This window comes from Schistosoma haematobium, chromosome 7 (genome assembly GCF_000699445.3).
Source record: "Schistosoma haematobium chromosome 7, whole genome shotgun sequence".
Classification (NCBI taxonomy): Eukaryota; Metazoa; Platyhelminthes; class Trematoda; order Strigeidida; family Schistosomatidae; genus Schistosoma; species Schistosoma haematobium.
The window spans coordinates 10,902,203-10,919,803 of NC_067202.1; the positions used below are offsets into that span (position 1 = coordinate 10,902,203).

A 17,601-nucleotide genomic window follows, 5' to 3' on the forward strand; every position below is an offset into this window, starting at 1 on the left:
CCTGTATTAAAAATGTCCAATACTCCTTATCGAATGAAAGAAAATTTAGGTAATTTGTAGTGTGGTGATATTTTACAAACTTATGTATGATATCTACAACTTATTGATGATTGTGTATATTTGTTGTTGATCAGTTAAGTTATTATGTAATGTTGTTTCAAAGTGAAATAATAATCTTACATACCTCTTATCTTACAGTTTCACTGTTAAATATATCTGAAATGAAGTCATATATTAATAACTAAAATGTGGTGAATTTATTATTGATTAACTGAAGCCTCAAAAAGAAAATGTATTGGAGTGAACTATTTTTTATTTTAGTCTATGAAATAACTATCATATGTGTCTAGTGGAAAACAATAGGCGTCAGGTGTTATATACCAATAGTCAGATACCTCTCTTTAGTTGGATTCTACTGTGATATATTTCTTGTTTACTGACTTGAATTGACTGTTAAACAATTTTACTAACATTATATTACATATGATAATAAGAATAAATGAATTCTTACATTCAATGCACATTTTCGTTTCTCGATAACGTTTTTTTGCACTTAACCGTAATTTACAATTTTATTAAAATATCTGATACGTTCTACTTCATTTCAACTGACAGTAAGTTGTTGTAAGAGCGATTTGTTTTCGAACGTAAAAAGAAACATTCCTGCTTGTTGTTTCAACAGAGACTTTTACCGCTCTCAGTTGTACTTTATGACAAATAGTAACAATACAAACTTCGTCGCTTGTGTATCCTTTTGTTTAGAAAATTGAAAAAGCGAGATGACAACGTCTCTATTCTTCCATATTGTCGTTTTATATAATTTTTCTCTGTGTTAAAATTTTCTAATCTTCATATTCTCGTGTGTGAATATTTTGCGTACAGTATGCCCTTAAAAATGCACCGCAATATCAAGGCTGTTTTATATTTGAAATATATACTACTCAATAAATAGATAAAGTAGTTAGCTACATTACGCGTCGTTTGGTTAACATAAGTATTTGAAGATTATTGGGTATCTTACCACGGATCCAGAAGCACACACAACTTTTGCGTAGGTAAGTTTGTCAGTTTGCCGAATAAATAATGAGTGTACTTCACAGAAATTCGCTCTGTTCTACCTTGTGGTAGTGATACATCTGTCACGAAATTAAAGGGTATTCATTAGTTAATGGTAGACTTCAAACACAAACGCCGAGAAAGCGTTGCTCGCATGTGTTGAACCCGTTGAGTAAACAGTTTATGAAATAGACTGAGATTATTAATTAAAGATGGAATACCGGTTGGTTATATAACGAAACTACATCGACTGAAGCGGTTGATATACGTTTCGTGTGGCGTGACTTTAGGTAGTCCATATCAAACCCTGAACCTCAGTTTCGTGGTATTTCACACCCATCAACAATGTGCACCTGTAGTCTTTAGAGAACTGATTCTCTCTGGTGGGTCCGAAATAGTTCCATCCATAATAAATAAATTTCCATAAACCAATGAACTGAACAAGATTATTTTGTTAACTATTTGTTCACTCTACCCATAAGTAGCTTTACTGAATCCGGTGTATTTCAACTAGTAATGTTTGAATAGCTTAACATCTGATTGGTTACTACGTGACAAATTTCGTAACATTGATTACCTCTTAAGTTAAGTCAAATAATTATGAAATCCAAAAAAAAATTATATGCACTTACTAGTAGCTATACCGCTTCTCAAATGAAATTCTTCACAAAAAAAATCATTGACTAAGTCAGTCAGTCAGTTACAACGTAGGACCAGGCACATATGTACATAGGTACAAGTTGCCATATCTCATTAGCACAATAAGATAAACAGCACCAAATTCATAGAAGTAGATAATTCAGTGGTGGTAATATACAAAAGATTTTATTTAAGGACATAGTACGGGAAGACAGAATTAGTTCGTAGAGACAAAGATATGAAGGGATCTTAATCTTATAGTTTAAAGGAAGACAAAGAGTGTATACACCTACACCAATGTGATTGATTCTGAGCCATGTCACCCATAGTCACACGGACCCTTGCCAAGTAGTCTGCATCTACCAACATGGCACAGACTAGAAGTTAGTGACTTCAAGCACTGATACCACGCTTTGGTTTGGCCGCCCCTAACTTTCTTCCAACTATTCTTAACACTAGTCAACATTGCGCGTCGTGGTAATCGGTGGTGAGGGATACGTAACACCTGGCCCAATCATCTCAGTCGATGAAGATTTACAACACATAGATTATGAGACGGGACACACCACAAATTGGAAATCACAGTTTATACACAACGAAATCATGAGGAGCATAGAAAGGAAGATGGAGTGACTAATTAATTAGCAATAGCTATTTGACCACAGTTGTTGTTGTTGTTGTTTGACGGTAGTCCGCGATATAGAGAATATGAAAATACAATAATACAGTTATTTAACAATTATTCAATAAATATATTTAAATTAATGCGTCTTCTAACTGAATTCTCGAATCAATTTCCTAGACACTTCTAATAACCTTAGACTCCCATTCCTGTTGTCACTCCGAATGCTTCTGTTTTCATTTCTTTCCCCATTTTCCTCCTCTGTCCATTACAATTCTACTTCCTATTCCTCATACATGTTACTTATTTCTTTCTATACAAGTAGTACACACCACAATAATTGACTAGATAATGCCCTAAATATTGAAATTGAGATGTCCTTTTGACAGTTATTTGTTGACAACCTGTTTCTTTTTTCCACTGGTTGTTGTTGCCTCTATATTATATCCGCTCAATCATTGTTCAATTGATTAATGTTACTTAGAAGTGAATCAAATTTTATCCTCACAATTTATCATAAATTATACTAATCATTTTCTAAAGTATATTCCTGCTTAGTTTCAAATTGAAATATAATTTCTAAATGCAAATAGATAACATAAAGTTTTGCTAAGATTTTTAAATCTACATTTGACTTCATCCCATTAATGAATTTTTACTGTCGTTTCATTGAGTTAGAACGACAGTAAGCTGTTTCCCTTAGACAGTCATTATCTGTAGGTATACCAACCCATAACGGAAGGAGAGAGTTAGGAAAAGGTCGGTTTTGAAAATAGAATAACTCAACTTGTCCCATTTTGATTGTGTGCACATGATTTAGCATTGATTATTGTTAAGTGTTCAATTGCTATATTTTTGTTATGATCAATATATTAGAATATCCCAAGCCTTCATGTAAAATCATGTGAACGATGACGTCGAGCAAATGTTCCGATCTTTTTCATTCTGTTTATTACAAAAACAGTGTTTATGCAAAATGTAAATAACCAGAGATTTGTGAATTAGGAATTTATCAACAGACCACTTTTTATCATACCGATAAAATTAATAACAAGCCGTAAACAGCATGGAAAACAGGTTATCTTGTTGTTACCGGAACAGAATCCAATAAACACCTATCAGTTCATCCATATTTTTTTTACTTTACCATTTTGAAAACAGTACACTTCCGTGTTATGTTTTGTGTACAAATGAAAACTGCACTACGATCTATTGATAAAGTATGTAAGACTTCGGGAAAAATGATAAAATAGTCGTATAATCCCAATACCCATTCATTAAGTAATTGGAAATCTATTTTCTCATACCTCCGCTTCATTTGTGATTTCACATCAACAACTGGATAACAAACTAATTCTATTCGGGATTTAGGTTTCACTTACTTGTTACCTTACTGTTACCTCTCGTGGAGTAGCATAAGAATCCCACCAGCATTCTCCATCAAACTCTGTCCTACTCAACCCTTCTCAGTTGATATTCATTCTTTTCATGTCTGCCTCCAATTCCAGATGCAGTGTATTCTTCGACCTTCCTCTTTTTCGTTTCCCTTCAGCACTCCAAGCAAGCACTCGCTTTGTGATGCAGTTTGATGACTTCCGAAATCTATGTCCTATCCACTACCCACGTCTATTTCTAATTTCCTCTTCAACTGGAAGCTGGTTTGTTCTTTCTCACAGTAGGCTGTTGCTGATGGTATCCAGTCAACGGACACTGAGTATCTTGCATACGCAATTGTTTGTAAATACTTGTACTCTCTTGATGATGGTTGTGGTGGTTCTGCAAGTTTTAGCTGCGTACAGTGGAACTGTGTTGACGTTCGTATTGAAGATTGTGACTTTGATGTTGGTTGACAGACAGTTGTTTTGAGTTCCATATGTTCTCAAACTATAGGAATGCGGCCCTTACCGCAGCAACTGCTACTCATCGTCTTCGTGAGTTTCTTTCAATAATCATTCAGTTCGAGTCATTCTAGCATGAATTTCGAATCATCCCACAATGTTACATTTGTTATTATCATAGCAAGAGGTGAAGTTAAAATAATGCGATAAAAAATATCGCATAATGAGAGGTATAACTTGAAAAAGCTTCAAGAGGTCAACGATTGAAAGATATGTATGAAACAACATCTGAAGATATAGACGAAGATATATGATAAATCTTATTTCACACTTATGAAATTGCTGTGTGTCACTCAACATCTCCAACCATTGATCATAATTATCTCAAGGATGCTAACCTATAAGTCCGTACCTTCTGATACGTTTCAAATCAACAGTCAGTTACTTGATGGATTGATGTCGTGTGTGGATACACTTGTTATCTTTCTTCCCGACCTAATCCCATTAAAAATAACAACATTACATGTTGAAGTAGATAACGGTTATATGTGTTTGAAAAACTTTTCTAACCACTTTTACAGACTTATCTATTAATCCGACTTTATTTTGCATAGTATCCTACTTCTAACCCTACCATTTTTTAAATGCAATTTGCATGTGGTAAATAATTTGTTTTCTTAATTTTTATAGCTTGGTCTACAACCTATAAATGGGCTGATTCATTGTGGATGAATAATATCTCTTTATTGTTAACTAGTGTAACTGTGTTTATACTCCCGATTGTAAGACGATATTATGCAGCTTTAGTTTTAATCTCGTGTGGTTTTGGACTTTTCTCAGGTACGTTGATATTGATAATGATGATGTCAGTTGTGGTATGGTTAATGATGTACTTATTAAATATCCTTACTTTCTGTGGATATTGCTGTATGCTTCATTTTGGTAATCTAAATAGTTTGAACAATCAGAGAAGTTAATTCACTGTCAAAGTCGGTGTATCAATGTAGATACAAAATTGGATAGCATATACAAAATGTTACAGTAATATGTTACTAATGTGCACTATTTATTAATGAAATATACTTTTAAGTACGGACTCTGTAGTGTTAACAGTGTTAGTTTAATGTGTTTTGTTATGCATAAATTGTCAAAAGTTCTTTTGCTTATTATTAAGAATAATAAACTGACTCTTAATTTGTACTTTCATACATGAAAATGCTTATTCTAATAGCAATTAACTGACCAAAAAAGTGAATATTTTAATGTACAAAATATTTCAGATTGTGGAACTTTTGTGTGTGTTCATTGTATTTACTCTAACTGATCTACTGATGTTGCTTAGTTATGTCAGTAACTAAACAAACGAGCGATCATCTATCAATCTGACTTTTATCTGTTTTTATTTAGTTGATAAAGTGCATGAAAATATTCATAGTTTACATAACTGATTAATCTTAACTAAATGATTATTGAAGATTAGGAACCACTGGACAACTGGTATATTCTAGTTTGGGACTTCATGATAGTACACTTTCACAACCCTATCAGAAATAGAATCTATGACCTTTAGGTTGCTCGGCGAAGGTTACAACTTTAGGAAAACTGAACCGCCATCCGTTGATGAATTCTTAACTTGTGTCAATTCTTGATATTGTGCGACAATGTAACTGTCTTACATCTTTCATAATTGAATTCCGTTGGTCACTAGGACTTTGAGACTTACCTCGGAAAGCTAGCATTTAGTGTGCACATATTTATCACTCCCTTAAGAATTTATGAAGATTGTCTACTTTGCATATGAAAATAATGATACGTGAATCATTAAGAGAGTTAAAGAGCTTTACTTCTGAGATCTCTCTTGGATATTTTAAACTCCAAAGACGAAAGTGTGATAAGTGTATTGCCACAAATGAAGTGAGCATTTTAATAGTATTAAGTCTAGAATACCCTTGCTCCGACCTCGAGTCATGTAATTTGGATGGAAATTCCAAGGTTCTTGATTTGTTTTCTCACTATTTACTCATTATAAATAAAATTTATTTGAAGTGTTTCTGAAATCAAATTACCATGAATCAATACGACAACAATAGCATATAAGAATATTTATATTAACGTTTCAACGACAAACTAAACCATTTTATTCAATCATTACTATATGATCTGTATTTATTATCATGCTTTGCCTACCATAGTTTTCAATAAATCAATCATCAATGTTTTTGCCATAAAATTACCTCAATTAGATACGGTATACTAATTTTCTTTCTTCACTTCCTTTCTTAAAAAAAAACAAACAAAAAACTTCCAGCTGTATTCGTGTCGTTGAAAAGTATTCTAGTCGTGGAATTGATCGGTATTGATCGTTTGACTAATGCATTTGGCTACTTACTTTTATTTCAAGGCTTTGCAGCCGCTGTCGGTCCTCCAATGGCTGGTAAGTTGTTTATTTTTGCGATAATAATTCTATACTCGAAATAGTAAATTAGTCAGTAGGTTTGTAAAACACTGATTCGAACTTTGCACTTCGCAATTGTATCATAATAGTTGATAAGTAACAACGTGATATGTGACTTAAAGTCAATTCGGATCCTTTTTTTGGAAAGGTTCTTTAAAAATATTTTAACAATTACCGTTTGTTTATTTTTAGTTACATAAAGAGTAGAGTTCTTTCAAACTTTTAAGATTTTAATATTCTAGCATCATGAGTTCTTGGTTTTCATCACGGATTGACCTCGGTTAGACAACTATTAAAAAATCGGGAAGCGTTAAAATACTGTCTCGTTCTAGTATGATACTCGTCAGTATCGATGGCCTTATTAAGAATACTAAGTTGATAAATTGTTGTTTTTAGGATAGCGTAGTATGAAACGTTTTCCAACATAATTCAGTTACAAAGTTTAGACTAATGTACCAAAGCTTAAGGTTAAACGCTTTTCAGTCTAATAAGATTTAATATTAATACTTAACTTTTTAGATTTTAATGAGTATAGTGATCTAGTGATAAAATGTACCAAGATATAAAACCTTAACTGTACACGAAATCTGGCACTACGACTTGTAATACGTTTTTATGAACAAGCAAAAACTGAAGACTAAAGTCTGTAATTTAAACTACTTTCTTCACATTTTTTTTCGTCTCTCTTAGTGTTAATTGGTGCTATTCATTTTAATTTCAAAGTTTAGCATCTCATTGATGATGACTTTTCTGTATGCACTCGAATTTGTTCCACAATTTAACTATAAAGAGGTTAACGAATACTATTCCACCACTTAAATCTAAGTAAATAGAGTGCAAGTACAATTCGTGATCTATATGTTAAAAGTCAAATGTTTTAATATCACTTTGGGCCACTGTATTTGTAACCTTTCAAGTAAAATCAGTAAACCCAATATTACTTTCTTTACAATTGAAAAGAATTTCCATAAAATTAACCTACAAACGTTCTTCATTCATCTAATGATTTTACAAATGTAATTCATTAGGTGCCTAAACTTTCGTAGCGGGACCTGAATCTTCCGGTTTCGAACCTTGGTGAAGAGGTGGGTGTGCGCTACTGACATGCTCTGTACTATATCGAGACAACGGGCTGTCAGCGGTCGTTCAACCTAAACCATGTCTCGACGTTAAAACATTAACAAATGGTAATCAGAATATATGATGACTCAAATAATTGAATAACATCATGATCTGTGTGTGACTTAAAATTTCAGTTTGTTGGATCTTATAAAAGGGAAAGTGTAACTGTGCATATATGAAAAATCATTAAACTCAAAATATATGATTGATTTAGTATACGTTCATTCATCAGTGATTATTTTCCTAACATCATTTGATCTTATCTATAAATAAAGATAAATTTTCTTAACCCTTCACTTCATCATCAACATTGTTTGTTGTAGTTTCTCAATTGACAGTTAATGTTATGGATATTTTTTCATGCTATTATCCTAACGAACGCTAATTAGTCAATCAGCTATTGTTTATATTAAACAATAATTAGCCAACTATAAATGCTTATTTATTCCCAGTGTACTATTCAAAACACTTGGATAACTGACCAAGACAAGTCTTTCACATGATTCAGTATTAATCTGAATTAAAAGCCTACATGACTACCGATTTATTTACTTACACATGTTACCCCTCATGTAGAAGCATAAGCCACCCACTAGGACATAATTACTACATACATTAAATAACTAAACCATAATACACCATAAATATAAATCAAATAAAACTTGTCGATTAGAATAGTGTGTTTAAAAGGAATACCGCGAACCATTTGTTTGATAACTACATATTAACTATATGATTGTGTAAAATATTTTCTAACTGTACACATTTTCATTTATTCTCTATGTATTGATCCAAGAATAAGTCGTTCTTTTTGTTTTCCTTTGAAAAGTCTTTTCTAAAGTACATTAATCTGCTTTGTATAGTGTTTTCTCTTTCTTTTACCTTCTTTCAAATAAGTAACAAATTTCTGATTGTTTGTGATTAACTTGAGTTAATTTTGTATTAAAACGTTTGTTTTTATTATAGAGAGATAATCAATAAATTCTTTCCAACAATTGATAATAAGTACATTAATCATTGTAATACAAAATATACTGCGCGGCAGTCTGTTCTGTTTTAATTTACGGCAGCGAAACATGGCCATTAAGAGTAGGAGATACCCGTAAGCTACTAGTATTTGACCACAGATGCCTCAGAAATATTGCTGGCATCTGCTGGGATCACCGGGTAAGTAATAGTGAGGTTAGACGCAGAGTATTAGGGAATGATGGTAAATCAGTTGGTGAGATTGTGAATCTTCATCGACTGAGATGGTTGGGCCACGTGTTACGTATGCCCGAACACCAGTTACCACGACGTGCAATGCTAACCGGTGTTCGGGATGGTTGGAAGAAAGTTATGGGCGGTCAAACCAAAACGTGGCATCAATGCTTGAAGTCACTAACTTCAAGTCTGAGCTATGTTGGCAGATGCAGACTACTTGGTTGGGGTCCGCGTGACTTTCGTAACCAATGGTTGGAGACTCTTGGTGACATGGCTCAGAATCGATCACAATGGCGTCGGTGTATACACTCCCTGTCTTCCCTTAAACTAAAAGATTAAAATTCCTTCATATCTTTCTACCAACTAATTCTTTCTTCCTGTACTATATCCTTATTACAATCTTTCTTTTATACATTACCACCTCTGAATTAACTACTTTTATGAATCCGGTATCCATCTTGTTGTGTAAATGAGGTATGGCAACTTGGACCGATGCATATTTGTGCCTGGTCGTACGTTGTAGCTGACTGACTGACTGTAATACAAAATACACATTAATTTACAAGTACTATAACAAATGAAGACTTGGGTAGGGTAAACCAATGTCATAATATGCAAAGTCATGCACTATATTTGTAATATATATGAATAATATATTGAATGCATCGTTTGCATATCTTCTTTGAGTTCTCCTTTAAAGACTCTCTCATCCCTCCAATCCTTCTGCTATTTCAATTGTCTGTATTAAGCAGTGTCATAAGAACATAATTTTTCACCAAGAAATAGACAATAACAATGTCATGAACGTTTTCGTAATGATAAATATTTTGCAAGATGAGAAATAAACAATGAAATGATGGGACATTTCGATCCCATTTCGCGTGCTACTTATATACTTCAATGACGAAAAAGAAGAATACAAAATTAAGGGTCACAGAATAACAAAAATCACTGTGTTAGGTATACCATCGTCATTGTTGCTTGATTTATTTTCCTATGTAACGATTTTATTTAAATACATCAAATACATCCTTATAATGACAAATCAAATGATATAATTAGGATAAGGTTTAAGACTAACGAGAAATAACTCAAGAGACTCATCATATAAGCTATTTGTTCACATGTTTACAATTGTTCTGTGAAGGACTATCTGAATATTTCTTTCCAGAAAATAACATATTAGTCATGCCAATAAGATTAAATGAGTTCACTGTAATTCACTAATCAAATACAAGTGCCTATGTACAATTAGCTTTGATGTACACTTTGAATATTTGTGACCTAGTTAAAATATTCTCTGTAAGTAACACTAGTTAGCTGCTTTAAAAATCACCAAGCTACCTGTTTACATTCAATTTATTGACTAATAGCAATCATAATAGTAATAATAGTAGTACATGCATTAAATGAATTTAAAATAAAGTTTATTTACCATGTCTTTATTGTTATTTTATCATCTTTACTTAGAGTTCTTATTTGGTGTATAAGAAAGACAATGTAGTAAGAAGTGATCATTTCCTCTGTATTAAATCTTATTTCATTTTTGATCTGATTTAATTTTCCCAATAGATTAGATCAATCATAATTTCTCATCAATTTTGATAATATTGTTTTTATATAGTATTATGTAATGTATTGGTTTATTATTCATTTTCTCATTAGCATCATCACCTTCTCTGTTGACAATGATGTCTACATTTAATTTCATTGTTATTCTTTAATGAACAAATTTTACTTTAACTTTCACTCAAGTTTTAATGAATAAATCGAGATATAGTTGTATCAGTTTATAATCAATAAATGATGTCACAATATGTAGAATAAATTCAAGTATGTCTCAGTGAAAGTTTTTCTCGATGGTTGACGTTTACCGCGTGAGAGTACCCGATAGAAAGACTTTTTTGTTCCAATGAATGATCGGAAAAAACAACTGAGGATATGATCAGAAAGCTCAATAAATGAGAGTGTTTTAGGACGCGTGATATTCATACTCACTGGTTTTATTTATCGCAGTTACCAGGTAATCATGGATCGGATTTGGGAATATGCATAAGTTGGAAATGATTCTATATTTCATCTTCTGTTTGTAGATCAGATGTCCAAAGAATTATTAGCTATTTAATTTGAGCACCTTACTGTCATTTTATACTTGTATATTCAATGGTATTATTTCATCATAGGAATTGAAATGTTTTGCTTATGGTCATATATCACACTCCAATCAACTTATCTAATATTCCAGGTTTTCAAAAAGCAATCATTTTCAATAAATATGTCTAGACAGTTGAAATTACGATCCGATCTAAGCTAGACCATCATTGGAAATGTGGAGGCACTGAACGCCCTTTTTATCCCAGTATAGGACTCCTCAGCTATGCACACATACACAGGACTCGAACACAAGACCCTTTGTCTCACGCGCCAAAGATTGACCTCTAGACCACTGAGCCGATGTGCAATAATGTAAATGCCTAACTTCGATCCATCCGTTATTGATGTATCTCGATTAAGTTAGTTGGATAGTTACGGATGATTAGTGAAACGCAAAAATAAGAACTATAGTTTAAAAGAGAAGTTCAGCATTTTGAACTACTACTCACTTAGTTTGATTGTAAGGGTTTCAGTTGTCGTGTTGTTTTTATTAAAGACTGAACTTGGTAGGTACATTTGGCTAATAAGTCTTAGATAAAATGAAATTCACATCTTAGGTTCCACTGTTAGCCAATATCTAACTTTTCTTAAACACTACTAACTTATGTACAATAATTCCCTTTTTTATTTCTAAGAACGAATAATGATTCAAATAGAACTGTCATTTATTCTAAATTAATTTTCCATGATTGTTTCGATATAAATTATTTTAGATTTTGTCTGTTTAGAGATCGTTTTCTGTTCTCACACGCATACACAGATACTATTGTGTGTGTGTGTGTGTTTGATTTTTGAGTATTTTCTCAGTTTTTTTTTCGATTGTTCTCTCATTCTGTAATTCAATTTAAATTATTCGAAGTAGGAAACACTCCTTTTTCATGTCAATAAATAATGTTGTAATTTACTGAAATCAAATTTTATTTCATTATCATCTATTTCTGTGATGATGCATGTCGTCTACTCATCCTCATCATTCTTCTCCTTCATCTCATTGCCATTTTTGTACCTTAATAAAATCAATCCTACTTATAAGTAGCATAGAGAGGAATGTGATAGTTTCATGTTTTCCGATTGAATTTTTGGCTCATCTCTTGATGTTGTTTTCTTGTGCTTATTTTTATCCTCTAGGTTATTTAAGAGATTTACAAATAGATAAAACATCACCATTCAGTATTTCTACAGTGCATAGTGCACCAACGCATAACGCATCATCTATGGCTTTTATATTTTCTGCTTTTGCTTTATTTATCTCCTGTCTTCTTGGCTGTCCTTTACGTTGGTTATCAAAAAGAGAATTTTCCAATAAGCCAAAATCATCATACAGTCCCATTGAGTTAATGCCAAATCATGTGGACCATACAAATTATAGTTATGAATATAATACCACTTCACCGACGTTGCCAACAACTGATCATGAATATTATATACAGCAACAACAACTGGGTAATATGGTCAGTGAATATCAATCCATAGACGTGAATTGTATGGCACCAGTTGATCCGACATCTACTAGCAGACGTGTTGACGTCACTGACAGTCATTATGCAGTAAATCAACCGATGGTAGTGCCATCTTCAACTTCATTGACAGTGATCGATGCCTTAAAGTCACAGAATTCAACCACTGATCAATTATCACCATCTATTATTCCTCAATCTTCTGTAAATTGTCTACCGATATCGTCCGGTCATCATATGATTTTTTCAACAGAGCCAACATCGACATTAGCTGCCAGTGGTGTTGTCACTGGATTGTTGGATAGTAAGACATTGGATACTACTGCTAATACTACTGGTACAACAATACCTATGACAGATGAGTCTGTTTCTTTGGTCAATGTCGGTGGTTTAAAATTGCCCGCTGCTGTTATTCCTGCATCTGTAGTCGGTGGTGGTGGTACAGTTCCCACTCCAGTAGTATCATTATCACTTCCAGCTCAATCTGTTGAAGTGAGTAGAGCTTTTATGGTAGTTACTTTTTTGGTATTAGATATTAAGTCTCAAAAAGAGGGTGAGAGATCTAACAAATGTCAAAATACTATTCTCCATAATTCGTTCAATCGTTTCGTAGATATTTACAGTTGTTTATTTTACAATTGTTTATTTTAAATCGAAATGATTGACTTTAATCGGTTAGATGTGAAGGGCTGTATCGGTATATCAATTTTAAAGTGGACTTAGAATGCCGTGTAGAGCAGCCCTTTAAACACAACTATGATATCAGTGTACAACACATTAAAATTCGGCCAGAAACAATCTGGAATTTCCTAATCAATATTTCATAATTAGTTTTTATCAAAGTATTGCATGTATGCCTTGATTAATCAGTCTTGAAGTTAGGGAATATAATTTTAATCTTACCAAAAGTAAGTCAGTAATCGTTAAGTTAACTAACAACAAGACCGATATAGTTACGTTTTGTAGTGTAGTGCATAGAAAGCTACTATCTACTTTGAACAATTTACTTTCTTTGATAGAAACTTAAGGTTTGTAACCGTACTTCATCAGCTGGTTAAAATTATATTTTCAAATTGGTTCACACAAACACGTACATGATTAAAATATGGGAACGAAGTTATGCATATAAAGACATACAAATCTGAGCAAAATGTTTTGTAATCTTTTATACATCACAGTTTATAACGCAAATGTATGCGTCCACTTATCTACTTTTTAGTTGATAATATCGAATGTGTTCATCTGAACGGTTTCACTTGTCTAACGGTTTGATTGGTTGGTCACTGATGAAATTTCACACTGGTCTCGCCGAGAGGCGGTTGCAAACACGATACCTATGTCCGAAACTCCCTATTGGTTTCATCCATCTATCTAATATCAAACAATAGTGGATGCTATATAAAGTCACTTAAACTAGTAATTACCCAACAATTAGATCGATAGACTTCCACTTGAACTGAAGATTAGACGAACACAATATTATTTTTTAGTCACTAGATAAATTTGCTGATCGGGATTTACAAACAAAATCTTTCGCTTTTTATGAATATTCAAATTTGCACTGTGCTTTATTCTGGAATATTTTGGTACGAATCTAATAATGAGCAGTCTGCTCAAATAGAATGTTTTCGAGAACTCATGTAAAGAATTTATTCGATAAGAATGGAGTTAGATAACTCACTTTATTGTAGTTAACTTCGTAAAAAATAATATTCGATATTGTTCAGCCTTAAGTTTTTGTGTAATTTCTTATCTAACCTACCGGGTTTATTTTCTTATCTTTTCTATTTCCCCCACCGTCCTCAAACTATCCAACTTCCTCAAGGTTTTAGAGGTCAAAGAAGATCCTGGTTTAGAACCAGTTGTTGAAGAAGAAGAAGAAGATTATGAAGATGATGAACAAGATGTCGATCAATATACAAGAGTAAATCAATTGGAATCTGGTACATTATTATTGACAGAACCTAGTACTAATATTGATAGTAGTATACCAACATCAGAATCAAGCTTTAATCAAGATACTACTGGTGATTCAATGCCAACTAATGGTTCTTCATCTTCATCTCTACGTAATATCAATTCGCGCAAAGATGGCATAAAGCATAAACGTCGTCGAACTTCTAAACCATTTGAATTAAATACGACAATTGTTGAGGATAAGTTTACTGTAGATGTGATCAGTGATGTTAATGTTGATGAGGATACTAATAATGTGCAAATAATTCCTGTTACTACTACGACAACGATTATCACTACGTCTACTAGCACTACTACTACTACTTCTGGCACTGGTACTACAAACAGCACAACACCAACTACAAATGAAGATAACAATGATGCTAATCTTGATCACACTTTTGGTAGCGTTGGTGGTAATAGTAATAATAATAACTGTAAAGAAGATACTAACTGAGAACGAACTAATCATAAAGATAACAACACTAATTAAACTATTTTTATCTGCTAAATCTGATCCAAGATTTTCTACTCTCTACTATTTTATTCCATATTACATGTATGTATATTTGTGTGTTTGTCTACGTCAAATAATAATCATCTCTGTGTTGTCTGTTGCTTATAACTATAAATAAATATGCATAACTAGTCGAATATTCTATTCAAAAGTATCACACTTTTATTTTTCTACTTCTATCCCACTATTCCCAGCCTACTCTTATGTGTGTACTTGCCGAATTTGCTATTCTCCAATAATAAACACTTAAATTTCTTTGAGATATACGACAGCATCAATGTATTGTGTATTGACTTTTCTTACTTTGAAATTTGTATCATTTCTATGTATTTCTTACGACAGATACTGGTAATCTTTCATCTCATTATGTAAATAACTTAGTCTCTTCATTTGTCCCCCCTCTATTTCCCTTCCTTTTCTTATGGATTGATTCATGTGTAAATGATTTTGTAACATTGGGACTAATATGAATACTATTAATTCTGTATACATCATTATCCTCATCGTTAAATCTCACATTATTCATGTAGGTTTTTTTTTTTGACGGTTTCCACTTTCTCTACCAATTAATCATTATAATTTTGCTTTTAACTATAACTCTACCTCTTACGCACATTATCAATTTCTATTGTATTATTGATTTGTTTGTGCCATAGTTACCTACTGCTTGTTCATTTTTATTCTGGTTCTGTACATTTACTATTGATAATCATTATCATGATGATACTATCGTTAAGATGTCTCTTGTTATTGCTTTCATTATTGTTACTACTGCCGCTATTGCTGACGCCGCCGATGCCATCATCGTGTTTGTTGTTTCTGTGAAAAAGTTTCATTTACTTATTACTTTCTTGATATTAAGCATATTCTAGCAAGTACTTCCACTACTACTACAACCACTAATCTATCTTTTCATTCATTCTGTTACGTCATACAATATTTATTTGGTTTTAATTGATTTGCTTATTTATTGATTTATTGACTTAATGTTATGTTTTTCACGAAACAAACAATCGAATGTCATTGTTTTGTTCTGTTTGTTGTGTAATTTGTCAGTGTTTTTTCTTTCTTTCTTTAAATTTCATTTCTCGATGCTGGTCTCACTCACCGTGTGTGTGTGTGTGTGTGTGAAAATTTGGTGAACTCGTTTGTTTGTTAAAACAAATTGTTCGATTTCAAAGATTTAAACGGATGTATACCGGTTTTTTTGTTCGTTGTTGCTACTTGTCTGTTTGTTTTCAAAAAAGTAAATTACATAAAACATCTAAAGTTAACTGATCCTAAATAGTGATTAGCAGTAAAAACAGTTGATTGAAGTTAAGTGATTAAGATATCTATGTCCGATATACAGTTGAACCGAGTGGTTAGATCTAACGTGTAGTATTTTGATTTGTCAAGTAAAAATTCATTTTTAGTCACTATTCAATTGTGTTTAGACTAGTAATATTAAATACTTGTCTGAACTGAAATAGACGGAACAGGAATTGAACTAACGAAATCTTAGTTAAGAATCATGTGTTACTAATTGTACACTAACCATTTAACGATCATTGCTAATAGTATAACCATCCTATTACCGTTCATTTTCATGTAAAAACATGATAGATTTCAGGTTAACACCTGAAGTAGGAAGCGGCTTAACAACAAAGTGCTAGTTATTCAATAATAATCAGTTTATTCATTATCATTTTCATGTCTAATGGTTTGAAGGATATCGACTGTTTAGTAATAATAACTTTATATCCGTAGTTTATCCATAGCGAGTTGGTATTGTCACTCTACACCTTACCTTGTGTAGTAAGTTCAAATAGGAATAAAATGCTATACCTACTAGTCCTTTATTGGTTTCTCCACATGATTTCGGTTCAAAATGAAAATAGCCTTTAGAATGATCAAATGTTTTTTTACAATCTACGAAGAGCCAAGTTAAATATTTTGAATAACCAACGAATTATTTTATTTTAAAGTACATATTTCCGATAATAGTAAGAAGGACGTTACAGTAGTCATATAGAAAATTTATCTACAAAACGAAATCAATTTCCGTCCTCTTTCAGATGTGTTTCGTAAGACGAAATTCCCTCAACCAATATCATTTGATAAATAATTATATTGATTACATTTTTAGAATCATCAACCAACCGAAAGATCGATCCTCTATGATACAAAGTTATTAAATCCATGTTATAACTGTTTTTGATACTTCAAAGAGCGACACTTTGAAGCAATCCCAGATCTCATCAGTGCAAAATTCACCAAGAATATACTCATTGGAATGCATATAAATTCATTAAATAGGATAGGGAAGACAATGTTCTCCCTAATTTCTCCCAATTGTAGTAGTCATCTTTAAATCAATTCACAGCATCATAGTGAATGTTATTCTATTATTTATTTTTAATACAATTTTGAAATATCTTTAGACAGTTTACTTCGCAAATTGACATTGTGTTGGATATGATTAAAAACCAGCAAACACTGAACAATTGTTTTGTCTCAATATAGAACTCGTCAGTAGTTTTCATTTACAACTTTGCCAAGAGGTCGAAACGATGAATTTCATGTCTAGCTGTGGAGACGGG

The 17,601-nt window shown here is 32.4% G+C and overlaps 1 protein-coding gene across 1 annotated transcript in view; it reads left to right on the plus strand.

Annotated features, from left to right (window-relative positions):
- Positions 1-16,832, plus strand: part of MS3_00009587 (uncharacterized protein) — a 28,560-nt gene extending 11,728 nt beyond the window's left edge. Inside the window, exons 7-10 of the mRNA XM_051217971.1 lie at positions 4,846-4,995; positions 6,464-6,589; positions 12,218-13,038; positions 14,372-16,832. Coding sequence (XP_051064407.1) covers positions 4,846-4,995; positions 6,464-6,589; positions 12,218-13,038; positions 14,372-14,959 — 1,685 coding nt within the window. The 3' untranslated portion in view covers positions 14,960-16,832. The remainder of the gene's footprint in view (positions 1-4,845; positions 4,996-6,463; positions 6,590-12,217; positions 13,039-14,371) is intronic.
- The last annotated feature ends 769 nt before the right edge of the window (positions 16,833-17,601 follow it).